At 39.7% G+C, this 23380-nt stretch overlaps 1 protein-coding gene and 2 long non-coding RNA genes across 3 annotated transcripts; 2 read left to right on the top strand and 1 right to left on the bottom strand.

Moving 5' to 3' along the window:
* The first annotated feature begins 3414 nt into the window (after window positions 1-3414).
* LOC115797538 (uncharacterized) lies at window positions 3415-5213 on the top strand. Its single transcript, XR_004021429.1, has 3 exons — window positions 3415-3525; window positions 4041-4142; window positions 4234-5213. It is a non-coding gene; the product is annotated as an uncharacterized LOC115797538 (long non-coding RNA).
* A 5133-nt stretch (window positions 5214-10346) lies between these two features.
* LOC115796722 (uncharacterized) lies at window positions 10347-12439 on the top strand. Its single transcript, XR_004021330.1, has 3 exons — window positions 10347-10453; window positions 12081-12136; window positions 12244-12439. It is a non-coding gene; the product is annotated as an uncharacterized LOC115796722 (long non-coding RNA).
* A 2252-nt stretch (window positions 12440-14691) lies between these two features.
* On the bottom strand, window positions 14692-22571 carry LOC115797007 (uncharacterized). The gene is made up of 4 exons (XM_030753495.1): window positions 22538-22571; window positions 18712-18853; window positions 15176-15231; window positions 14692-15068 (listed from the first exon to the last, which is right to left on the bottom strand). Exons 1-4 carry the CDS (start codon window positions 22569-22571, stop codon window positions 14692-14694), a joined length of 609 nt encoding a protein of 202 aa, XP_030609355.1.
* Between the last annotated feature and the right edge of the window lie 809 nt (window positions 22572-23380).

Consider the following 23380-nt stretch of genomic DNA (forward strand, 5'->3'; position numbering starts at 1 on the left):
CACACGTACTATCACGCATGCCTACTGATGTTACTGTGCTGTTCATATGCTGAAGCCCGAATAAAGTACACAACTGCATGTGATGGGCTGCTGAGTGTTCTGATCGACACACCGGGAAGACACCCAATATCACCTATATAGTCCTTTCTGCTAGTGCTATCTAACACCAACGATACAACACAAAGTCCACCCTGTCATGTGGGGTTTGGTGACAGGGTGGAGAATGACAGGATGGACATTTTTGGATTAATTTAGTATCTAAGAAGCACATGGTGGACCATCAGCTACCAAAGTTACTGGTTATTGAAGGAGACCACATGCTGTTTTCAAAATATATTTAAACTTTCTGAAAACCTTTTCTATTAATCAGCTTTTCCTCTGACAGGGTGGACATGTTAAGGTTGACGCACCTAACTACCAACATACTTACATGAAAATTAGGAAATATAAGTGTAGCTGCTCACTGTAGCTGCCGCAGATGTTTCAACCTCCATTGAAGAAAGACAGATTCAGGGTGTTGATGTTACTGATTTCATTATTTGGTCTCTTAATGGGGCAATTACTCCATGATGACAGGGTGAACAGTAGTTTTAGGGACGTGCACAAAATGTTAAATAAAATAATAAAAATGGAGCCAAAAAAAATCAAAATGGTTTGTTTTAACCAAGAATTTGGTAAGAGTAATAAGAATATTTAAAAAGTATTTTCATTTTGTGCCATTTAATACCTTATTACACTGTTTGAAACGAACAGACCAGTGTGTGTGGGACATAGCAAAAACAGATACACCTAACCAAAGAAAATGGTATAAAATTAGTGAAATTCATTTTAAGAAACTTGTACTTGTACTGGTGTCTGTGTCAGTGTATCCATATTTATAATAATACCTAAAATTTTCATTTTGAAACATGTTAACAATAATTTATTCATTCTGATGAGGACACCAAAAAGGTACTTTATACTGATATTGACTCCAAAACTATTTATCGCCTATCTAAAAATACATTTAAGATATCTTAAATTAGAATTATGACTAGTCAGAATAACAAACGAGATATCTCAAATTCACTTTCTGACTTATTATAATTCAATTGTAGATATCTGAAATGTGAGTTTCAGATAGTAATTCACTGAAGATATCTTGAATTGAAGCCACCATACAACTCAATGGTAAATCTGACTTCATTTCGACTAGTCAGAATGTAATTGGAGATATGTCAAATAAGAGTTTTGACTAGTCAAAATATAATTAGTGATATCTTAATTTACTAATAGTCATAAAGCAATTTCAGATATCTGGAATGTAAGTGTGGTGAATTGGATTTTATGTTAAAACGGCCTGCCATAGACTGAGGGAATCTACACATAAGACAAAACAGACACCTACTTGAACACACAGGTTGACAACACGGGGTAACAAGAACTAATGCAGAAAACTAAACAGACAAAGGCAAACTAAAAATCCTGATAATAAACTGCAAACACAACCAGAAATAAAACAAAGAATAGAACTTCACAAAAAGAAACTCAAAACAACGGACCACTGACCCAGGATCATGACTGTTTCAGCCTCCCGTTTACACGAGAACAAAGTGGAAACGATACTTTTTGGAAATGGGCTCCAGAGTGGAGCGTTTCTGAAACACTCCAGCCTCTGTTTCTGTGTAAACAGATGAAAACTATGCTTTTTGGAAACGGGTGCACTCGCACATGCGTACTATGATTGAGGCTCCTATATCCACACCGCCAACTTGTGGCCTGGCAAGGGGAACTGCTGCGTTTTCAGCGTTTTGCCTTTCTGTGTGAATGGAGATCATTTCTGAAATGTCTCAGTGTGAACACGTTACTTTTTGGAAAAGACAACAACAGCAAATCAACACCATTCCCAGTGGAAACGTTCTCGTGTAAACGGGGCCTAAGGTCAATGCCAGAAGAACACCAAATCTGGAGCAACTTGAGTGACTCACTAAAGAAGAATGGGCTGGGACTGCTCAGGAGACGTGTGTGGGACTTGCTGAAACTATAAAAATGATTGCAAGCTGTTATCTGATAACATAAAAGAATGCACAGCATAACTAGAGAAGAGAAGCCGATAGAGAAAGGGTACCTAACACACAGTACATGGTTGTGATAGTATTGTGTGGTGGGACTTTTCTTTCATTATTTTTGGATTCAAGTGGTGGCTATGTCAATCTTTTATGTACAGTTTATGATTTTCAGCAAACTGAAATAATACATTTGTGTGTGTTTTATTTATTTTTATTCATTAATTTATTTTTGACCAATGATGTAGCTGCAAAACTCTCCATGAAGAAACACACTTATTGGGTACAATCCTTTCATTTTGAGGCCTAAATATTTGTTTACACTCTAAAAAGTGTGACTGGGCTAAATTAATATTTACAAAATAAATATTAGTAGTTTTTTCATAAAAAAATGACTGTGTGTAGTTTGGTATATTATTATGTTGATTTAATGATCTTTTAATTATTTATTAATTGAATTTTACTTAGTATTCAAAAAATACTTTCAGCTCAAAATTATTGAGTAGAATTTCATTACATTTTATCAGTAAGTTCAACAACGTCAAATAATTAGTAAATTCTACCCAATGGGAACTCTTTGCTTTTAACTGCCGTACACTTCCGCCCCAGCCAGAAACTGCTCCACACGACCGTTGGTTGAAGTGTGTTACTGCCCGTGGAATGCAATTTTATTCAAGGTAAGAGGCTTCAAAAGTAACACTTTAAGTCTATGTTGTTCAAGCTGTTGGATATTGTATTACTTTACCGTGAGTAACCTAACAAGTTTACTGGCAGTATGTTCTATTTAGTCCAGTTTATCGTAATTCAGAGTCGTAGCTTCCATCCCTCCCCACCTCAACAAGCTAGCTAAAAATTGAGCGCGAAGGCACACAAGAAATGTCCTCAATCCCTATTTATTCCGTGTTATCAAACTCTTGATGATTGGTTGTGGTGAAATTTTATCACACTAACGCCGTTAACGTGAGAGGTTAGTAACTAGGCTCCTACTGAGTCCGGCGAATTGTGCGCATTATAATAAACCGCGCAGACTCTGCTGTTCGCGGTCATTTGAGATATAGAGATCATAGTCGAATTATCTACTTTTCCCCCAGCAAATTCCCACACTTTGTGTCAGTTTGGAGAAGGAGAGTGGGCCCAGGGCGCCCTAATTGGGCACTTGGTGCCTTTCTACTCCACCAGGGCACCTAGCTCACACACCTGTTAGTGTGGGAAAGTTGCATGGCGGACAGTCGCAAGGACGCACAGACAGCTTGGTATCAGCTCGGTGCTGCATAAAGCATGCTTCAGGTGTTTTGAATAACAAATATTTACAGGTTCATCATTTGTCTTATACATCCAGGATGAGTTTCACCAAATTACAACAGTGCATCTGGAATCAAAGTTCATGTCCAGGCTGGACGAATACTCTCCTAGGCTTCTGAACCTTTTCCACTCAAAGGGTGGGGCCATCGGATTAAGGTTGTGGACTGTCCTACTGAAGGTAACCATAAGTTTGGCCATATAATGTTTTATATATGTTTGCATCAAATCTTTAAGAGAAAATGTTAGCCTGTGGTGTCTATAAAATGTTAAATAAGTGGATACTTTTGTAATTCCAGCAGTTTGTATGCACTTAATAGTAACCAAATTAGACATTGTTCATCACACCTTTTCAAAAATGTGACCATTTAATTGGTTCATGCAAAATATTTTCATCTTTACATACAGAAATTAAATAGTGTGCCCTATATACACTATATTGCCAAAAGTATTGGGTGATACCACAAAATCAATGATTTTAAGTGATAAACATGACATTTGAAATGTATTGGTTTTATGGAAGGACTAGTTACCTTCTGGAGTGATTGCTGGTCTGCTGAAACCTAAGTTTAGACAGTAAGTGATTCAAAAGACTTGCTGCTTTGGCACTGCATTATTAACAATGGTTTCTCTAAATCTAAGTGTCCTGTTAAAAACTGAACTATGATCTTCAGTAATATTAATTTGTCATTTTAGGCTCCTAGCAATCCTACTGTCAGCTTGACGTGAGACCTTGTCATGCAGTGTTTGATGTTGTACTTTGGGGAATCTGCAGTTCCGCTCTTTACAGAGTATTGTGTAAGTTAAAATGCATATATCCTTCTATCTCTGTTTTTTGACCATCATCTTTAGCTTTACAGTCTAAAATATATATTTTTTCCTATTGTAGGATGCAGATGAAGACCATGTGGCACAGAACCTTTCTGGACAAGCAATGAAGATCTACAGCATCAAAACTGATCCATCAGAGGATAAAGAGGACATTGGTATTGCGATAGATGGAACAAAGGTCCTAGCTAACCTGGGCAACTTTCTAAGGGCTCGTGCCATGCTCAAGGTTGTGACTTATGCATTGACTCTTGTGTACCCCAAGGAGGTCAGGTACACTTTTGAAGCCTTTCAGAAACTCTTCCTCGAGCTGGATGGGTCAAAGCTTTCCCCAAAAGTACACAACCTCAAGAGCAAGTTACTGGCTACTTGAGGGCACAGAATTTTGTGCTGCATGTAAGTCTTCAGGACTTGTTCAGAAAAACAAATGTTATTGACATTGATTTGAAGGATATGATGTAATGCTTTTGACAATGACAAATGTTTTGAAAATGCAGAGCTTCTTGATTTGACTATGAGGACTTTGCCACCAGCTTAGGATCTATGGATATCAGTGACAGAATACAGTCCACTTTCACTTTAAACCACCTCACAGTTCCAATATGAAGATGGACAAAATTGTTTGACCTTCATCTGTTTTGTGCAACTCTTAATTTGTAAGCACTTGCTGTACAGATCTGACACTAAGAAGTCAACCTGTGCAATTGTTCTGCCTCAAATACAGGGTGTCTTTGTTTGCCTACAGAAATACTTTATCACTCTGGTTGTGGGCCTCAAAGTTCTTGCCACTCTTGAAAACCATTTGAAAACAAATCTTTTTTTCTGATGTAGTGTTTTTTGTTCACTGTCACATGTCTGAGTTTCAGTGTTGCATTTCGTAAAAAAGTCAGTTTTTCATACTTATTGAGGGGCTTGCTTTTGTGACTCTGCTGTGTACACCAGGGATACATAATTGTTGCATGTTTTTAATAGAGGAATTTTGAATTGGCACAAATAAATTATTCACTTTGTACTTTTAAATTTTACACAAACATGGTTTAAGAAAAGGATAAAAATGTGTATGTTAGCAAAATTACTTAAATAAATGTATACTTGCTGGTTTTGTATATTAAGTGATAATTTCTTAACTGACTTTCAATTAATTCTTGCAAAAAAGAAGGTATGATATTAAGTAGATTCAACAGAGAGATGTAAATAGATTTTAAGACGTGGTACTAGTTCAAAGAGAATTTGAACAATTAAGTAAACATAACCAACAGTTGCAGTTAAAATGTGCTGAATTAAGTGACACTGATACAAGTTATAAGTTTATGAAACTTGATTTATTTATTCAATTTAAATAAATCTTATTCAGAATTTTAGAAATATAGCATCAATTTTACCCAGCAAAATTAATAAATATGAATTAATTTAATTCAGATAATTAGTAAATATAAATTAATTCAACCTAATAAATTAGTAAATCCAAATCATTTTTTACAGATATTTGGTATATCTAAATTAAATTCTTTTAGATATTTAGTAAATATTTATCAGTTTTTGCAATAAAATTGGTTTGGATTTACTCAAAATTTGTGAAACTATTAGTAAATCCAACATATTTTAACCGATGATTTCATTATTTCCTATTTAATAGTTTTACTTAAATTTACTTAATTAAATCAATAGTTTTTACTTAAAGTTGGAGCTCTTAAAATCTACTCAATTATATTAAGTGTCACTTTGTTGCCATAATTTTTTTAAGTAGAGGGTGGTCAAACTTTTCTGAGTGTACTGTTCAGTGATTGTGCTGGATACTAACAAATGAGCCAGTGATGTCATCTTACCTGTAACATTGAGGTCACATGGTTTGAAGTTGCTTTCTCCGTTAAGGTAAATCATGAAGTAATATGTGCCCGTGTCATTGAGCCTCAGATCAGTTAAGAGACATTTAAACTGTCCTTTGGTGAGCTGTGGGTAACACTGCAGTCGTTCCCTGTAGAACTCGTCTGGATACGTCTCAGTGTCTCTGTCACTGTTATAGAGAAAAATCGGTTTCTTCCTTTTATTCTTCATTAAGTCTATTTTAAAGCAGTCCAGAGGCCTGCTGGTATTGAAATGGAGCAGCCATGTCATCGTGATGTTACTCTTTTCCTCTGCCTGGTAGACGTCCTGTTCTACACTCACACTGAATTTAGTCTGACCTGCAGGAGTTAAAGGAAAGAGACACAGAATAAATTAAGAATCATGACAAAAAGCAAAAAGAACTCAAATAAATGAATATCTAAAATATAATGGACAGATGAAGCTTTCAAATCAGACATTTAAACTCAGCAATCACAATGACAAGCTTGAGACTTGGACTGCTGTAAATGCTCGGCTTCAGGCTTTTTTTTCTAATCTTAACTCTGTCTGATGTCATCCCGCCACCTGCTGCCACGAGGTGCAGCCATTCATGAGAAATTTGGCCTAAAGGGAGAAGAGTTTAAGCTGCTTGCTTCACACAAAATTTTTAGCTTTCAGTTTTCAACATCCAAAAATATGTGAGAGTCCACTTTGGTCAGTGTTCATCTTCACAGAGTGTGAGGCCTGTTGTAGATGTTTAACACAAACTCACTATCAGAAAAAGAAAAAAATAAATACAAAATGCATCTTATTATTGTAATCTGAGTCCACTTTCTTTTTTTATTTTATTTGGATAACATCTCATATTTTCATATTTTATTTCCATAGCATCAAACCTTTTAAAGCACAAACTTCAGGGCTCCGTCACACAGCCCGCGGTAACAGGCATCATTCAGTAGAACAGAGCTTATTACTGCATTAAATACTACATTTGATATATTATAATTAACATTACTACTTAATCTTCCTCGGCTGAATACAGCAGCTACTCACCCACTGCGGGCCAGGCCAGAGTCACCGTTAACACAGACAGGAGCAGAGCTGTGCAGCCTGACATTCTTCATTTGGGCCTAAAGTGCGAAATCACAAGCATTTAACACCACACTGTTTGTATTACATGAGAAAAAAATTACAATCACAAAATCCAGTTTTAGTTTCAGTTTGGTCAAAAACCACGATTACTCATTTAGTCGATTTTTTCCCACTCTCGCTGGATCGGCTTTGAATCCTCTTTAGTGTCGTTGAGCAATAATTTGGATGATCTGACGCGAACGTGACCGACGAAGCTGCCGCGCGTGCGCTGAAAACAAATTACACCGAGCAATTTCACCCTGCGGTGTTTCTGATCTGAAGAGAGCCGCAGCCTTCAATTTTAGGCCGATGTCAGTCTAAGTGGTAGCATTTCATTTAAATGCCAGAGTAAAGCTGCAGACTCGGGAGACTTTGATGAAGCTCTATGAGAGTGCAGGCATCTGCAGAAATGCCGCTACTTACTGCGGTCTGCTCCCGAGAGTCTGGCAGAAGGCGCAAAGTGTCGACAATAAACAAAAGCTCCGCTCTTCCTCCCAGAAGCTTTGTGCAAATATCTGCGGAAAAATCCACATTTCTGCTCAAACAGTTCGTCAAGTTTCACATGGCTCCGGACAAGGAAGACTAAATAAATGACGCGGTTTATGGGAGGGGAGCGTCGTTCACAAACGAAACGACACGACTTCCTTCTTCTTTCCCCCAAAGTCACCCACCACCACCATCACCACCTCTCCGTAAACCAAGCGTCCACATTTACCGAACTCTCACCAATTAACCAATAATTCATTATTTTTCCTTAAATGTGTGATTTGTGATACTTTTTCAGGTGTTTATTTTTAGAGTGAAAACAGCATAATTACAGTTACATACAGAATCAAACACCGTCTGTAAATTAAAATAACATTCCTCTGTATTAACTGAGTAAGCCGCAAAAAATTTCCAATAATTTTAAAATGAGCTTTAGGCACTACATTTGCAGTAAGCCATCTCTACATTACCGTTATGATGCATTGGTACAGATTAACATTGTAGAGGAAAAATGATTAAAATCACTTTGCACTTCTTGCTGCAGCATGCAACACACAAACAGGCAGGTCAGGCACACACACAAGTGCGTAAATTCATCATGAAACCATTAAAAGCATTGCAGTCATAACGCAGCAGTCAAAATATTTGACACACTTATTTGTGCGCAAGTTGCCAGAAACTACCAAATATACAAATTTGTTTCTGGTCCAAAAGTCAAGTTCACGAAGCATTCAGTGCAGTCAATCTATCTATCTATCTATCTATCTATCTATCTATCTATCTATCTATCTATCTATCTATCTATCTATCTATCTATCAGTGGCGGTTCCTGATATGGGCGGAATGGGCAGCCACCCAGGGCAGCTTCTCATAGGGCGGCATGACCGTCCCCCCGCCCCCCAATGCATTGAAGCAGCGCCTACCGTACTACTCCACTTGTGGGGTAATGAGCGCCCTCTGCCTGCTGTGTGGTGCATGTAGCTTTCTGCCATGCACCACACACTGTAACAACAGACAGGTTGTTACAGAAGGAAAGGAGCAGGCGGGGGATTCTCTCGTATCGGTTGCTGAGCCTAGAATGAATCTAGAATGACCATATTTACAGTATTATAAATGAAATGTGCTTTAGATGCACACAATTGATAGAACACAAAGCACATTTCATTTATAATACTGTTAATATGGTCATTAATTCACAGTATTTGTGTGAACCTGAATCCTGATGAAAAAAAATAACACAAATACGAATCTAGACCGTTTGGACAAATGAACGATCACAGTGTTGTGGATGGCGCAGTGTTGCCAGATTGGGCAGTCTGTGACTACATTGAGCTGGAAAATTATATAGATATATCTATATAATTATAAAATTATGTAGATATATAATTTTCCAATACAAACCTCCTAAAAACCTACCAAATATAGTGGAAATGTTAACAGCTCACTGAAAGCAGTGTATATTAAAAAAATAAATAATAATAAAAAATTCTGAGTGTGCCTGTGATGGTGGGGGGACCTTCTGTTAAAACCTGTCTGTCAGACCACGGCAGAAAGCACCACACAGCAGGTGCTCATTACACCCCAAGTGGAGTAGTGCGGTAGGCGTTGCTGAGTGTAAACGGAGGAACAATAACACATTACAGCCGGTCTTATTGGGCTTAGTGCAGGATAATCAGGTTAGTTTGCTGTACTGTGGTGGATTCACTGTAAAGCTCAGTGCTGGACTGGTGCACATGGCTGTGGTGTTCATGCTCATTATTAGCTTACATCAGTGTAGCAGAGATGAGTTTGAATTTAAGTTGATGATGTTGTGATTCATCCACTGAATTCAACCTTTGTACCAGCTGCATACAGTCAGAGAGCATAAATAGTATGCTGTCAGTGTAGAGGATGGAGATCAGCTCAGCTGTGAAATACTAGGTTACATCTTTGTGAGTTCAGTTCATCCACACAGAGCAGTAAACCTCAGAGCAGCAGCAGCAGGTCACCTGATCACAGCCTGCACACCAACATCATTTACTGCAGCTCACAATAGAAAGTTGTGGTTCTTCTCCCCATGCAGAGCCACTACAGCTGATCTTAGGGTTCCTCCACCTTCTGAATCCCACTGTAACCCCTGAGTATCCTCATGTTTGTGTTTAGGTGGAGGCACAGTCACCCTCTACTATGGAGGACACAGAGAATAGAGCTGTGTTTAAATTCCCTTTCACAGTTTGTGTCCTACATAACAGATTCAAGCTGAGTGGATTCATTAGGATTAAAATTTAGATTGTTTCTATTCTCATGTATTATTTTATTAATAAGTTATTATAAGTTATTAAAGTCAGGTCTCCCAGTTACAGTCTGCAGAGTTATTATGTGAATGTTTCTCTGTAAACACTTCGGCTCCCTCATTGTTAGACTCAAAGAAACAGGTTGAGTGTGTTCAGTATCTGTCAGAGAGCAAACAGCAGTGCTCAGCTTAAAAAAACAAAAAAACTGTACAAAGCATGCCCTCTGATGAGTACACACACACATATATATATATATATATATATATATATATATATATATATATATATATATATATATATATATATATATATATATATATATATATATATATATATATATATATGTTGAGTGACTCAGCTGACGTGGCAGAAATTCCGACACCTAAATTCCTTTTGACATTCAGTGAGAGGACGACCAGACAGGTTGCATTCCAGTGTGAATAAAAGGTGAGGCCTTGTATGTGTTTGTGTCTAAAAGCTGAGCGCCTCCATTTGCTCTGTTGCAGATGCTCAACCTGTAGCTTCTTGTCTGCAGAATATCTGTGAAAAGAAGAGGAGACAACAGACGTGAGTGTTTTAACTTTGACTCTGTGTTTATGGATTCCTGGATTCCTGCTAATTTATGTTTGAATTGCTGTTAATTATAATGACACTATTTTTGGTCAGGTAGCCAAATGCAGTCTCTACAACTGATAATGTCATTTCTGATTTTACTGCACAGTTTAGTTTATGATTTTGCTGTCAGCTCAGAGAAACTCGTGTTTCCTTCATCAGTCTCTGCATCCCTGATGCAGAGACTGCATCATCCCTTTTCTTCACCAGAAAACCAGCATGAAAAACCTTATTTACTCCATCAGAACTAGTTCTTATCATGTTATTATAACTCTGGATTCTTCAGCGTAGTCATTAGCACTGCTGTCTCACAGGCCTGTGTTCGATTCCTCCTTGGCCTGGGCCTCTCTGTGTGGAATCTGTTCTCCCTGTGTCTGCGTGGGTTTCCTCCCACAGTCCACAGACATGCAGTTACTGGGGTTAGGTTAATTGGTCACTCTAAATTGCCCATGTTTCAGTCAATTGCTGCGACAACGCCACCGCAGGGACTTTCTCCCTCTGGAAAGTCTTACTTTTAAATATAGAAAAATAAAAAAAAAACAAACACCTTAATAATTGCACAGGTTCAAAATTATACACTGGGTCAGAGATATGGTTCTAGATTAACACAGTTTCTTTATTTGGCAGAAATAGGCATAAAACCATAAAACCATAAATAAAACTACAATAGTAAGTGCTCACGCAACCTCAAAATAAACAAAAATAAATGAACCAAAAAGATAAAAGCCAAGCTAGACTTACCAGTAGCAGGGGACCTTCACAACAAAAAGAAAAAAAAACACAAATAATCACAGCGATACACACACGCAACGATCTCACACCAAGTGCACTTCAAGCGGCTCGTCGCTGTCCAGTCGCACCTAAAACCAAAGACAAGGACAAATAGAAACAAAAGCAAATAGAAACACTCACAATGAGGTGCGATAATCACACAAATGAGCACCTTATAACAACAATTTGACAAAGGATAAAAATAAATAAAAAAACAATTCTAAAATGCCCAGTTGGTATGATGACACACACACACACACACACACACACACACACACACACACACACACTGGGGTCAAAACACTTAAAACCAACAAATAATAGTTAAAAAGGGACGCCAAGCTAAATCAGATACCACCACTGCATCACAGTCAGTTCCAGTATAATGTGTCAAACCGAAGAGATATACTTAGTCCAGGTGGGTGCGAGTCCGTTAGCGAGGCGTGGCAACATCAGTCTCAGGGCAGAACAGAAACCCTTCATGAAAACGGTAAGTCTCTAGGCAAAACAGCCCTCAGTAGGCAAAACAGCCCTCAGTAGGCAAAACAGTCCTCTCTGTGTTTGCCCTGCAACAGGCTGCTGACCTGTACAGGGTGTACCCCTCCTCTCACCCTGTGACAGCTGGGATAGACTGAAGAGGATGAGCAGAAGAGAATAGATGGATGGATTCTTCAGCAGACCACAGCACACTGTTTTGTATCTGTTGGAATGAGTGAATGAAGTCAGACTGTAGATTTTCCTTCTTCTAGTTGTACTGACTGACCTTTGACCTCATGTGTTGATGACTCTTCACCTCTGCCTCCTCTCACAGGGAGAAGATGATCTGCAGGATCCTGCTGCTCCTCATCCTCACCTCATGTGTCTCTGGTTAGTTTACAGCTTCACTTTATGAACTCCAAATAAAGCTCAACAACAGATTTGTTCCAGTTCTCAGTGTGTCTGCTCCTCTCTTTCCCTCTCTGTCTCCTCAACAGGATCATTTGTAGTCAATGTGACACAGACCTCCTATCAGGCAGAGGAGAACCACAAGATCACACTGGAGTGGACGTTCACCACCAAACCTGACAGATCCTCTAAAGCTGCTGATGAGCCCAAACATCAAACTCCAACAGTGAACCCACAGACTGAGAGTCGAGGCCTCTATGCTGCTTTCATACTAACATCAGCTGCTGCAGCTCTGCTGATCACACTGTGCTTGAAATGCATTAAAAAAAGAAAGGAAAACAATCAACACCTAAAGCGTCACAGACGTTTTCAGAGGAATCTTTAATATTTGGCAGTTTGCAGAGTGATTGATCCCTGTGCTGAGAACAAACTGGAAGTGAAAATTAAAATCATTGTTTATTTATGGAACAGTTTTCTCTGATCAGCATCCAAAGCTGTAACATTACATGAACACACTTCAGCTGCTTTTTGTCATAAACTTTAATATTTTAGTGCAGTTTGATTTCAGTGATGAGGCTCTGAACATGCTGCAGGATCTGATGTGTGCAGTGAGGAGAGTTTGCAGCTGTTCATTCACAACAACAAACAGGAGTGAAGCTTTGAGCCCAGCTCTGATTTGATGAACACTGATTTCTGTCAAAAGGCTTTTTCCTGCCATCCCACTGGAGAACATCATGTCATGGTCCTGGGGCTTCTGCAGAGCATCTTGTGTTGTGTTTCCCTGAGGTTCTGTTATTGTGTTCTATGTTCTAGGTTTACTTTTGGTTTTGATTCCAAATTTTTCTTAGTTATGGTTCCTGTAGTTTCCTGTTTCCCTTTGTCCTTGTGGTCATCCCTGCATCTCCATGTGTGTGTGTTATCATTTATTCCCTGCCCTTGTGTCAAGTTTGTGTGTTCTGGTCTTTGTGTTTGGTTACTTCCTGTTTTATTTTGGTACATCTTGATCCGTGTGCTTTGGGTTTGTCTTGCTGGTGTTCCTGTGTTTCCTTCTTATCAGGTGTGTTTTCTAGTTCATGCTGCAGCTCTGGCCAGGTCTGTCTAGTGTTCCAGCAATAAAGCTTTTCTTGCGTTTACACACTGCCTCTCAAGTCCTGCATTGGGGTCCTCAACCTGCCCAGGTTTATGTTCCTACTGAACACTTTGTGCCATCTAGTGACATCTTTGAGTATTGTCATGAGAACAAGTAGAACACAAGGAAACTGGAACTGAATCATTATTTAAAGACACAAAGAAATGTAAAGAATCCATTCATGTACATTTCATATCAAACTGTGACACAGACCAAAGCAGCTTTTCTCATCTATTCAAACTCTCCTGCTGCAGCAGGCAGAGCAGACTCAACCTTCCTAACAGTGACAAAAGCAGCTGCTGTCAGGAATGCAGCAGACAGCTCACTGATGGCTGAGAAACTAGAAACAACACAAAAATGACCATTTGCAGCATAAAGCAGCATCATCTGACACACAATACATTACAAATACTGAAAGTTACTCAGTTTGTGCTTTTTTCCTGCAGCCTTTAATCACAGCTGGCTCCTTAAACTGGCTCTCATGAAGAACATCTGTTGTAAATGAATCCTGAAGGTCTGAACTCACAACTGCAGTCTGACAGTTTTTATGAGGTCAGACAGTAAAGCAGCAGATCACTGTGGATCAATGCACAACACACAAGATTGTTGCAAAGCATCACTTCCTGTGTTACACTGCAGCTTCATGACAGATCATGGCACATCAGATCATCATCATCATCATCAGATCATAACCTGAATACTTCACTCCAACCTGCAGGAGTCAAGAAAACTCAAATTTCTCTCAGTGCATTAGAAATCATGTTCTTTAGGCTGACACTGAGTGAACTCTGAGTTGAAACGCTGTTTTCTATTCAGACAGTAAATGACTGAAAAGCAGCAGAGAAGCAGCAGAGCTGCAGTCAGTCCACAGTAGAGGCCGATCCTTCCTCGACTGTCTGTGTTTGATGTCTCAGGTTTTCTCTCAGGTTCAGGCCGATCCCTCACTGCTGCAGACACACCAAACACATCTACTCACTTATAATAAATCAATAAAAACAATATTAAAGAAAACAAAATATCCACCATGAAATAAAATGCAACACATCTGTGAGAGCATAAAAGTCGCTGAGAGGCTGTAAGAGGACAGGAAGTGTTGGTTTAAATGTTTGACTGAAATATCAAACAGATCATAAAATCTCATTTATAACTTTTATTGATGGATAAAAATCCAACAAATATGAAACATGGAGATCACAAAGATCAAGGTGAAGAAAAACAGCAACAATCAGTGTGACCCTCTCTGCTACCAACATCACTCAGATCAACAGGTGCTGAAATTAACTTTGAATATTACATTTGATCCAATTCACACATTAATACAGAAATAAAACTAAAAAGAGCTTTATTTAATATTAGAACCAAACTCACTCTAATTTAATCTGAGTTCATTTGTGGCTTTTACAAAATTTTACTGAATCAACTTACCAGTGACGTTAAGCTGACATCTTCCAACACTGAAGCCATCATCAGTGTTGACCTCACACAGGTACAGACCCGAGTCATCAGTCCTGAGTCTGGACACTTGAAGTCTGATTCGTCCTTCTCTGAGGGCGTCTTTGTCACTCTGGACTCGTCCTGAAAACTTTGCATCCTGAGACTCTGACACCTCAACACCTTCATGAACATGATACAGGACAAACTGTTTACTATTAGTTATCAGGTCACAGAGGATGTTGAGAGATTTGATGGATCTGTCAGGGTTGGTGGTGAACGTCCACTCCAGTGTGATGTTGTGGTTCTCCTCTGCCTGATAGGAGGTCTGTGTCACATTGACTACAAATGATCCTGTTGAGGAGACAGAGAGGGAAAGAGAGGAGCAGACACACTGAGAACTGGAACAAATCTGTTGTTGAGCTTTATTTGGAGTTCATAAAGTGAAGCTGTAAACTAACCAGAGACACATGAGGTGAGGATGAGGAGCAGCAGGATCCTGCAGATCATCTTCTCCCTGTGAGAGGAGGCAGAGGTGAAGAGTCATCAACACATGAGGTCAAAGGTCAGTCAGTACAGCTAGAAGAAGGAAAATCTACAGTCTGACTTCATTCACTCGATAACATTAAAATTTATTTATTTGTTTTCTGTCACAATGTGGGGTCATGTGGAGCTCATTTCTGCCAACTTCAACACACTAAACCACGTGTCAGACTCAAGGGCCACCGGAGCTGTTTAATGTAACACAATGGAGGAATATCACTGCCTGCTTCTGTCTCCCATCCATTTTGGCTCCAGTTGTACTGTTACATCCCTGAGTTGCTTCATCCTATGTTCTTGTCAATTTTATAATTTTATACGGCCTGCGAGATGATTTCTTATAGCTATTATTAATAGCCCGCAGATAAATGGCAGATAAATCCCACAAGGCACTGTAACAGCTGCCGTGCAGGCCAAGACCTGTGGCTAACCACTTCCCTGTTATCAGTGACACAGTGATCACTGATCAGCGGATAAAAACATCAGTCAGCACTTTTTACAGTGACATTTAAGCAGTTTGACTCCCAAAAATGACCAAATGAAAAGTGGAAAACAAGGATTTTCCAAACAGGTGGGAGACAAAGGACCTGATCGCTGACATCGGAGGTTAACCGTGTGTCTCTTTTCCTCGCCTGCGATGTGCGGGGAAAAGAGCGGATTGGTGGAACAGACGCGGGAGAAGGTGCAGAGGGAGACCTGCACAGGTGAGCTGACAGCGTAAATCACTGCGTCACACAGCAGGAAACGCTGCAGCAAAGTCCTGAAGACACAGAAGCACAGACTGTGAACTTTATAAGAGGCAAAATTTAAATCATCGGCAGTATCGGAGGAAATGGCTTCTGAATTTGGTGACGTGCCTTATCACAGGTGCGACGAGCTACCTGAGGAAATCTGTCATTTCATGGCAGGTAAAGTAAAAGTCTCAGCGGGGCTCCACGATGAAAGCTGGCTGTGTGAGTCGGCTTTTCTCTGCGTTAAAATAAAGCATCTTAATACGTCCCTGCAGACACACAGCGCAGCTTATGCAGCTTTTTTCCGACTGAGAAGGGCAGAAATTCACGTCACAGTTTTTACCTGAAAAATTTGCTAATGTTCATCAGCTTAAAATATTTTCATTTTTTCCTGATGTTATTTTTGAGAAAAAAATATAATTTTATATTTTATTTGGGGAAAGGGTTTCTGTATTCTGGCCACGAGTCAGACTGTGACTCATGAAGGAAACTGAAACCACGTTACACACACGCGGTGGAGTGTGTCGTTACAGCTTTGTTTAATCAGACTGTTTAGCTGATCAACCTTCACTAAACATTTGAACAGGGAATTAACTGCAATGAGATTTAGGTCATCTACAGGAGAAAAAGAGCGATCGTGCTATAATTAAAATTAAACAAGTGTAATCCACTTAAAACCAGAGCAGTTTGTAACCAATGTGAGCACCAGTGTCACCATGACCTCCTGTAACACTAATGAAAGCTACACAAAAAGAAAACGTATCATTAGTATGATAGTATGATTAGTGATTAGTATGATTATCATTAGTATGATATCAATGTGACACTCAAATGTGTTAATACAATCAGTAGTGAGCTCCTCTGACGCAGACACGTGTCTTCATCCTCAGAGGAAAGTTTTCCAGTTACACATCAAACATTTGGGACGAACAGACAATCCTGTGAATGCTGAGTTTCAGTGTTCCTGCTGCGAGTGCAGCAGAAAAATTCCTGCAACTCTTTTCATTCTTACCAGATTTCCCATTTCCTCAGATCGACCATCCATCCCTCCCGAAGAACTGTCTAACCTGCAGGTCCGCGCTGTCTGTCTTACCGAGACTGAAAGTTAAATCATGCTCGCTTTTATAAGTTCATGGGCGGCACGCGCGCCTTTGCGCGTTGGAGACTGCAGAGAGGCAGAATTCCGACCACACTATTGAGCTTTGTAATCACAGAAGTTCGTGATTGTAATACTTCTATTTATTACACACGCGGATGAAAAAATTAAGAAAACAATACCTGATCTATCATTATTATATTTGCTGTGGATTGTGAAGACACATAAATACTTTCCACTGTCTTAAACACAGAGATCCAAAGTGTAATTATAGAAATACGCTGTGACAGGTGTTTGACTTGAAACGACAACTTTAATCTCCACATTTGGACTTTTTCCCGAAAAAAATACTTCGGCTTTTTCTCAAGATTTTGATTTGACTTTAATTTTGTTCATTCAGTTTTTTGCGTTTTTGTTTTTTTGTGCACACATACTAGTTGCATCTCTTTTCATTCTTACCAAATTTCCCTTTTTCTCTGAAAGAACATCCCTGCTGCTGGGAAGCTGTCTAACCTGCAGGGGCGCTGGGCTGACTGCAGATCTATGAAGACAGACAGAGAGAGATACAGGCAGCAGGCTCCTCTTTATATATGGCGAGAAGATGCAGCAGATTTTCGGTGTGTGTGTGTGTGTGTTGGTGGTGGTGGGGTTCATATTACCCCTAAAATAATAATAGGAATTGTGTCATTAATAATGATTTTTAGTATTATTTTCTGACATTGTTTTCTAAAGTTATGTTTTGCCAACGTGTCTGTTGGACAGAGTTAAAGCTGGAATGAAAACAGGTTTGATTGTCAGATGTTCATCTATCATGATGTTACAGTGCACTCACACAGAGGCTGTGCTTCAACAGAGTAAGTGTGGCTTGTCATTAGTATGTAAGACCTGAGTTGCTGTGGCTGAAAGATGAAGCTGTAATTTCACCAGACAAATCAGTGGTACCTCAAACATCAGCAAAAGTGAAAATTCTCCTGATTCTGCAGAGTCATTAATGTGATTTGAAAACAGTGTCTTCTTATGGAGCTGATGTTCTTCATTGTGTTAGTTTGTTAAAGTTTTCTGCTTTAGTTGAATTGTGTTTCATTTCCTGTTTCTGTACATTTATGGAGAGTGACATGAAGCCCAGAAAGAAACCCTGACTAGTTGGACTTTTTTATTTTTAATTATGATAAAAATGTTACCCGTGAGCAGCAGCTGTTACAATGTTGTTATGAACTTTATTGGGTTGTAAATTCAGTTTCACATTTACATTTATCTTTTGGGCGACCGCACAAAGACAGAGAGGAAGAGAAAGAGGAGGATGAAGACAGCAAAGAGAGATCAAAAAGAAACAGGTCAGAGTGGACATGCAGTCATCATCACAGTTATGAATCCAAGGTAGCTTCTGTTTGCCCACATTCACTGATGATGATCATTTCACATCACCAAGCAGTGTGTTATCCTCTTATTGAATGTGTTGAAATTAAGAATAAATCAACACACCTTAAATATCAACATGCAGCTTCACTTTGTCCTAATAATTACACCACCTGCAGGCTGGAAACATTGGAAACAATATTCTATAAATTTGTCCTTCTCTCATTTTCTTCCCTGTTTAGAAACTCCTGAGCTTCTCAATCCTCTTCATCACTCCTCATGACACAGGACTGAGAGTTTATCATGGATAATGATGATGGATCTGTCAGGTTTGGTGGTGAACGTCCACTCCAGTGTGATGTTGTGGTTCTCCTCTGCCTGATAGGAGGTCTGTGTCACATTGACTACAAATGATCCTGTTGAGGAGACAGAGAGGGAAAGAGAGGAGCAGACACACTGAGAACTGGAACAAATCTGTTGTTGAGCTTTATTTGGAGTTCATAAAGTGAAGCTGTAAACTAACCAGAGACACATGAGGTGAGGATGAGGAGCAGCAGGATCCTGCAGATCATCTTCTCCCTGTGAGAGGAGACAGAGGTGAAGAGTCATCAACACATGAGGTCAAAGGTCAGCCAGTACAGCTAGAAGAAGGAAAATCTACAGTCTGACTTCATTCACTTATTACAACATCTGATCCTGTTCATGATCCTGATTCTTACACTGACTGACCAAAACTGTGAACTACAACCAGAAGAAGAACCTGCACTTTGATTTGATCTGAAAATGTTTCACATTTTAAATCTTCAGAGCTGCAGAAATGTTTTTGTGTCACAGGGTGGCTCCATGTTTCAACTGGACTGTGGAGATCATTTCTTCCAACTTGAACTAAACCTTCACTGACTGCTGCAGGAAAACTAGACTTAGATCGTATCCTGGTGAATATCAGCTGCACACTGTGAACAGCAGGCTGAAGAAAAACGTGTCTTTAGTTTGATGTTTGGAGTTACACAGACACACTGAGGGCGTGAGATGAGATAATGATAAAACTGCTTCAGACTCTTTAGCTGATAAAACTGTCACTACACATGACCATGAAGATTAACTGCAATGAACAGATATGAGGAAGAGAATGGATGGAGAGATATTTGGGTAATTTACAGGGTTTGGGGGAAAAGGTTGATCTTACACCTGAATCCTCCAGTCAGACTGTGACTGAAACAAGAAACACCTCAAACTGAAACCTGAAACTATTTCACACACATGCTGTGGGGGCGTGAGGTGAAACACCGGCTCACCCACTCTGTTTATTCAGACTCTGTAACTGATCAAACTTTCACTACACAGTTGACAGGATACTTTATTGTAATGATGTTTTAGTTGATCTACATGACGTGGAAAAAAGAACGTTCTATTCTCAACATTTTATCAGCAGGTGAAATCCACTTAAAACCAGAGCGCAGCAGTTTGTAACCAATGTGAGTACCAGAGTCACCATAACCTCCTGTAACACTAATGAAAGCTACACAAAAAGCAAACGTATCACTAGGATATGATGTGTGTTAGTATCATGATATCTGTGTGACACTTTCCAATAAACTGGTTCTTGGTGCTGAAGCTGTTTCTGACGCAGCTGTGCGCTCAAACACTGACAAGTTCAAACATCTTTGCCTCCACTTCTTCTTCATTGTTTGTGACCAACAACATGCAGTTCTGGTCCTTTTAGCTGAGCAGTTTATGCAGCCTAACTTAAAATTGTAACTGCTGCTGGCATACCTGACACAGATAACACCATCCTTAGAGGAAAGTCATCCAGTTACACATCAAACATTTGGGACCAACAGACAAACCTGTGAATGCTGAGTTTCAGTGTTGCTCTTGGCTGCGAGTGCAGCAGGAAAATTCTGCATCTCTTTTCATTCTTCCCAGATTTTCCACCTCCTCACATCGACCATCCCTCCTGAGGAACTGTCTAACCTGCAGGTCTGCGCTGTCTGTCTTACTGAGACTGAAAGTTAAATCGTGCTCGTGTTTTATAAGTTTGTGGGGGGCATGTGCGCCCACGCGTGTTGGAGACTGCAGAGAGAGCAGCCACAGCAGGCAGAGCCAGGATTCTGGTTTTGGACGGGCCAGAGTCATTTGGGCTTTGTAAGCACAGAAGTTCATGTTTATAAAACCGCTTCTATTTATTACACATGCGCATGAATACATTAACAAAACAATACCCGATCTATCATTATTATATTTGCTGTGGATCATGAAGACCAATACTTTACACAGAGATGTTAAACACAGAGATGCAAAGTAGAAATCAATAAAGTAGTAGCACGGTGGCGCGGTGGTGAATGCTACTACAGTATTTCACAGTGAGAATGACTTCTAGAAGGTCTGGGTTCAGTTCCACCTTGGCTCTGACCTCTTGCTGTGTGGAGTTTGCATGTTCTCCTTGTGTCTGCGTGGGTTTCCTCCCACATGTCCAAAGACATGCAGTTACTGGGGTTAGGTTAATTGGTCACTCTAAATTGCCCATAGGTGTGAATGGTTGTCTGTCTCTCTTTGTTAGCCATGGGACAGAAAACATGTGAACAGTCTTTGTTTGTCTCTGCCTTCACAGGCTGGTATGAATGAGCCTCACAGCTGCTGCGATAACTGGAAACTTTACGTTGACTCAGAGTTTGTCTGCGAAAAACACGAAATGTTAATATTTGCTGCTGCGAAGGAGTTTAGCATTAAGATCAAAGGTATATCTGTCACAGGGAGTTTTTTTTTGTTTTTTTGTGGGGGTGGGTGGAGGTGTTCTGGGGATTACCCTGCAGAAAAGCCTGAAGCTGAACTCAGCGGTTTACATGTTAATATTTTCTTCCCAGACTCACCTGTGATCTCCAAAGCAGGAAAAGTAAAGCAGAGTAAATTCTTACTTTACTGTTACATTTCTACTGTTTCTCCTCAGCTACTGCAGAATTAATCAGAGTGAAACTTGAACTTCATGTGTGATTATTGCTGCTTTAATTGGAGCCTGTGGTGACCTGTGTGATTCACACACTTTATATCAGAGTTGGATTATTGATCAGCAGACTTTATAGTCGTAGTGGAGGGTTCAGTTTAAGAAGCTGGTGAAGCTAAAGTCATAAACTCAGTGGACAAAATAATAGAAACAGTGCGTTTGAGTGGATGTGTTGTTGTTGATGTGTCACTTTGAAGATCTTTAACAGGAGAATTTCGTTGTGCTGCAGTTACACCTTTGGTTGTTCTCCAGGTCGTAGGAGGAGGAGCTGCTTTATGTTCCTGAGCCGACTAAATATGATCAACATGAAAATGTAAGTCGTTCTGGCTCTGAGACTCACGCAGGATTCTTTAGACGAGCTGCAAAAACAATTCTGTAATTCTGAGTTTCTGAACAGCTTCTTTTAGAAAATAATCAAGTTTTTGATGCATCAGCCATTTTATACAAATACATTTAAATTAAATGTCTAAAGCTCAATTTTAAATGGTTCTAACATTATGGGATGTTGGAGGTGTTAAACTGTGTAAATGGCAGAATCAGCAGATAATCAGATAAATATGAATAAACCTCCAAGAATCCACTTAGAGAAATCAGAGTCAGGGTTTGCTGCTGAGAGACCAGCTGATTTCAGCAACTAAAATCAGTGAGTCAGGTCATTTCTGACTTAATTATATTTAATATTAAATTTTTTTCACAGGGTTTGGTATAATGCTAACCCCCAAATCTTCTGTCAATAATATGTCGGCTTAAGGTTAAAGTGACTGATTAAGGTCATTTATGATCCCAGGTGTTTAGTTCTGTTGTGATATTTTTACTAGTAAAAATGCTTCATTTCACCCTGTGACAGACAGACTGTGACCTGTCCAGCCCTCATCACAGACTCTGATTTTAGGTCATTTTACAGTGCAGTGTAACATTTTACAGTGAACCACGGCTAACAGGCCTGCAGAACCTACAACAACCTACATACAAGAACCTTCTAGTTCTTCTATGCTGTAAAACAGAGGTGCACATTACATTTTATATGCATTGCTTTTAGTGTTCCTCCATGTTCCTTTGTGCACTGAGAGTGACAGTGGCACAGTGGGTAGGTGCTCACCTCGCAACCGCAGGGATGCTGGTTCTGAGCGCATGCTGTCGTTGTGTCCCTGGGCAAAACACTTAACCCACATTGCCTAAGTGTGAATGTGGTTGTGTGTGTGTGTGGTCGGAGGGGCTGTAGGTGCAAATTGGCAGCCATGCTTCTATCAGACAGCCCCAGGGCAGCTGTGGCTACATTAGTAGCTTACGACCACCAAGTATGATTGAGGTGTAAATGAATAGTGCATGAAATTGGTCACAGTGTCTGCTGGTGTCTGACACACAATAACTGCAACACCTAAAGTTTGACACAAACCTCCTTCTGTGTAAACTGAGGGAGCTCCAAGTAGCAGCAGAGCTCATAAGCAGCATGCTTCCTTCTCCTTCAGTAAAAGTCTTCTAAAAGCAGTGCTGTGAAACTCTAAGAACAAAGTGCTGAGCTTTGTGACTGGAATTAGCTTTTTCTTCTGTTGTGGAGCAAAAATACACTGAGGCTGTCTTCCACTAGTGTTCATTTAAAAACAGGAGGAAGTAAAGACATTGAACAAGTATGAAGGACGAGATCATTAACTGTAAACAGCTGAGGACGAGAGAACTTAGAGACAAATTAACAAAGTGGAGCATTTAGTATCTTAAGAATGACTGACAGCATCACACAGTTCCACGATGCAAATTTCCTGTTCCACCACATCCCAAAGGTGTCCTGATGGACTGAGATCTGGTGACTGTGGAGGTCATCTGAGTGCAGTGAACTCGCTGTCATGTTCAAGAAACCAGACTGAGATAATCTGAGGTTGTGCATTGTTGTGTTATCCTGCTGGAAGCAGCCATCAGAAAATGGGTACACTGCGGTCATAAAGGG

Source organism: Archocentrus centrarchus, chromosome 18 (assembly GCF_007364275.1).
Source record: "Archocentrus centrarchus isolate MPI-CPG fArcCen1 chromosome 18, fArcCen1, whole genome shotgun sequence".
Taxonomy (NCBI): Eukaryota; Metazoa; Chordata; class Actinopteri; order Cichliformes; family Cichlidae; genus Archocentrus; species Archocentrus centrarchus.

Excerpts from the sequence above, each read along its gene's own strand:
- LOC115797007 (XM_030753495.1), bottom strand. The coding sequence starts at position 22,571 with ATGCGCTCAGAACCAGCATCCCTGCGGTTGCGAG. Across the intron at positions 18,854-22,537 it reads AGCATCCCTGCGGTTGCGAG|GATCATTTGTAGTCAATGTG; the intron begins GTGAGCACCTAC and ends TCTCCTCAACAG. Across the intron at positions 15,232-18,711 it reads TCAGTCCTGTGTCATGAGGA|GGAGAAGATGATCTGCAGGA; the intron begins GTGATGAAGAGG and ends CTCCTCTCACAG.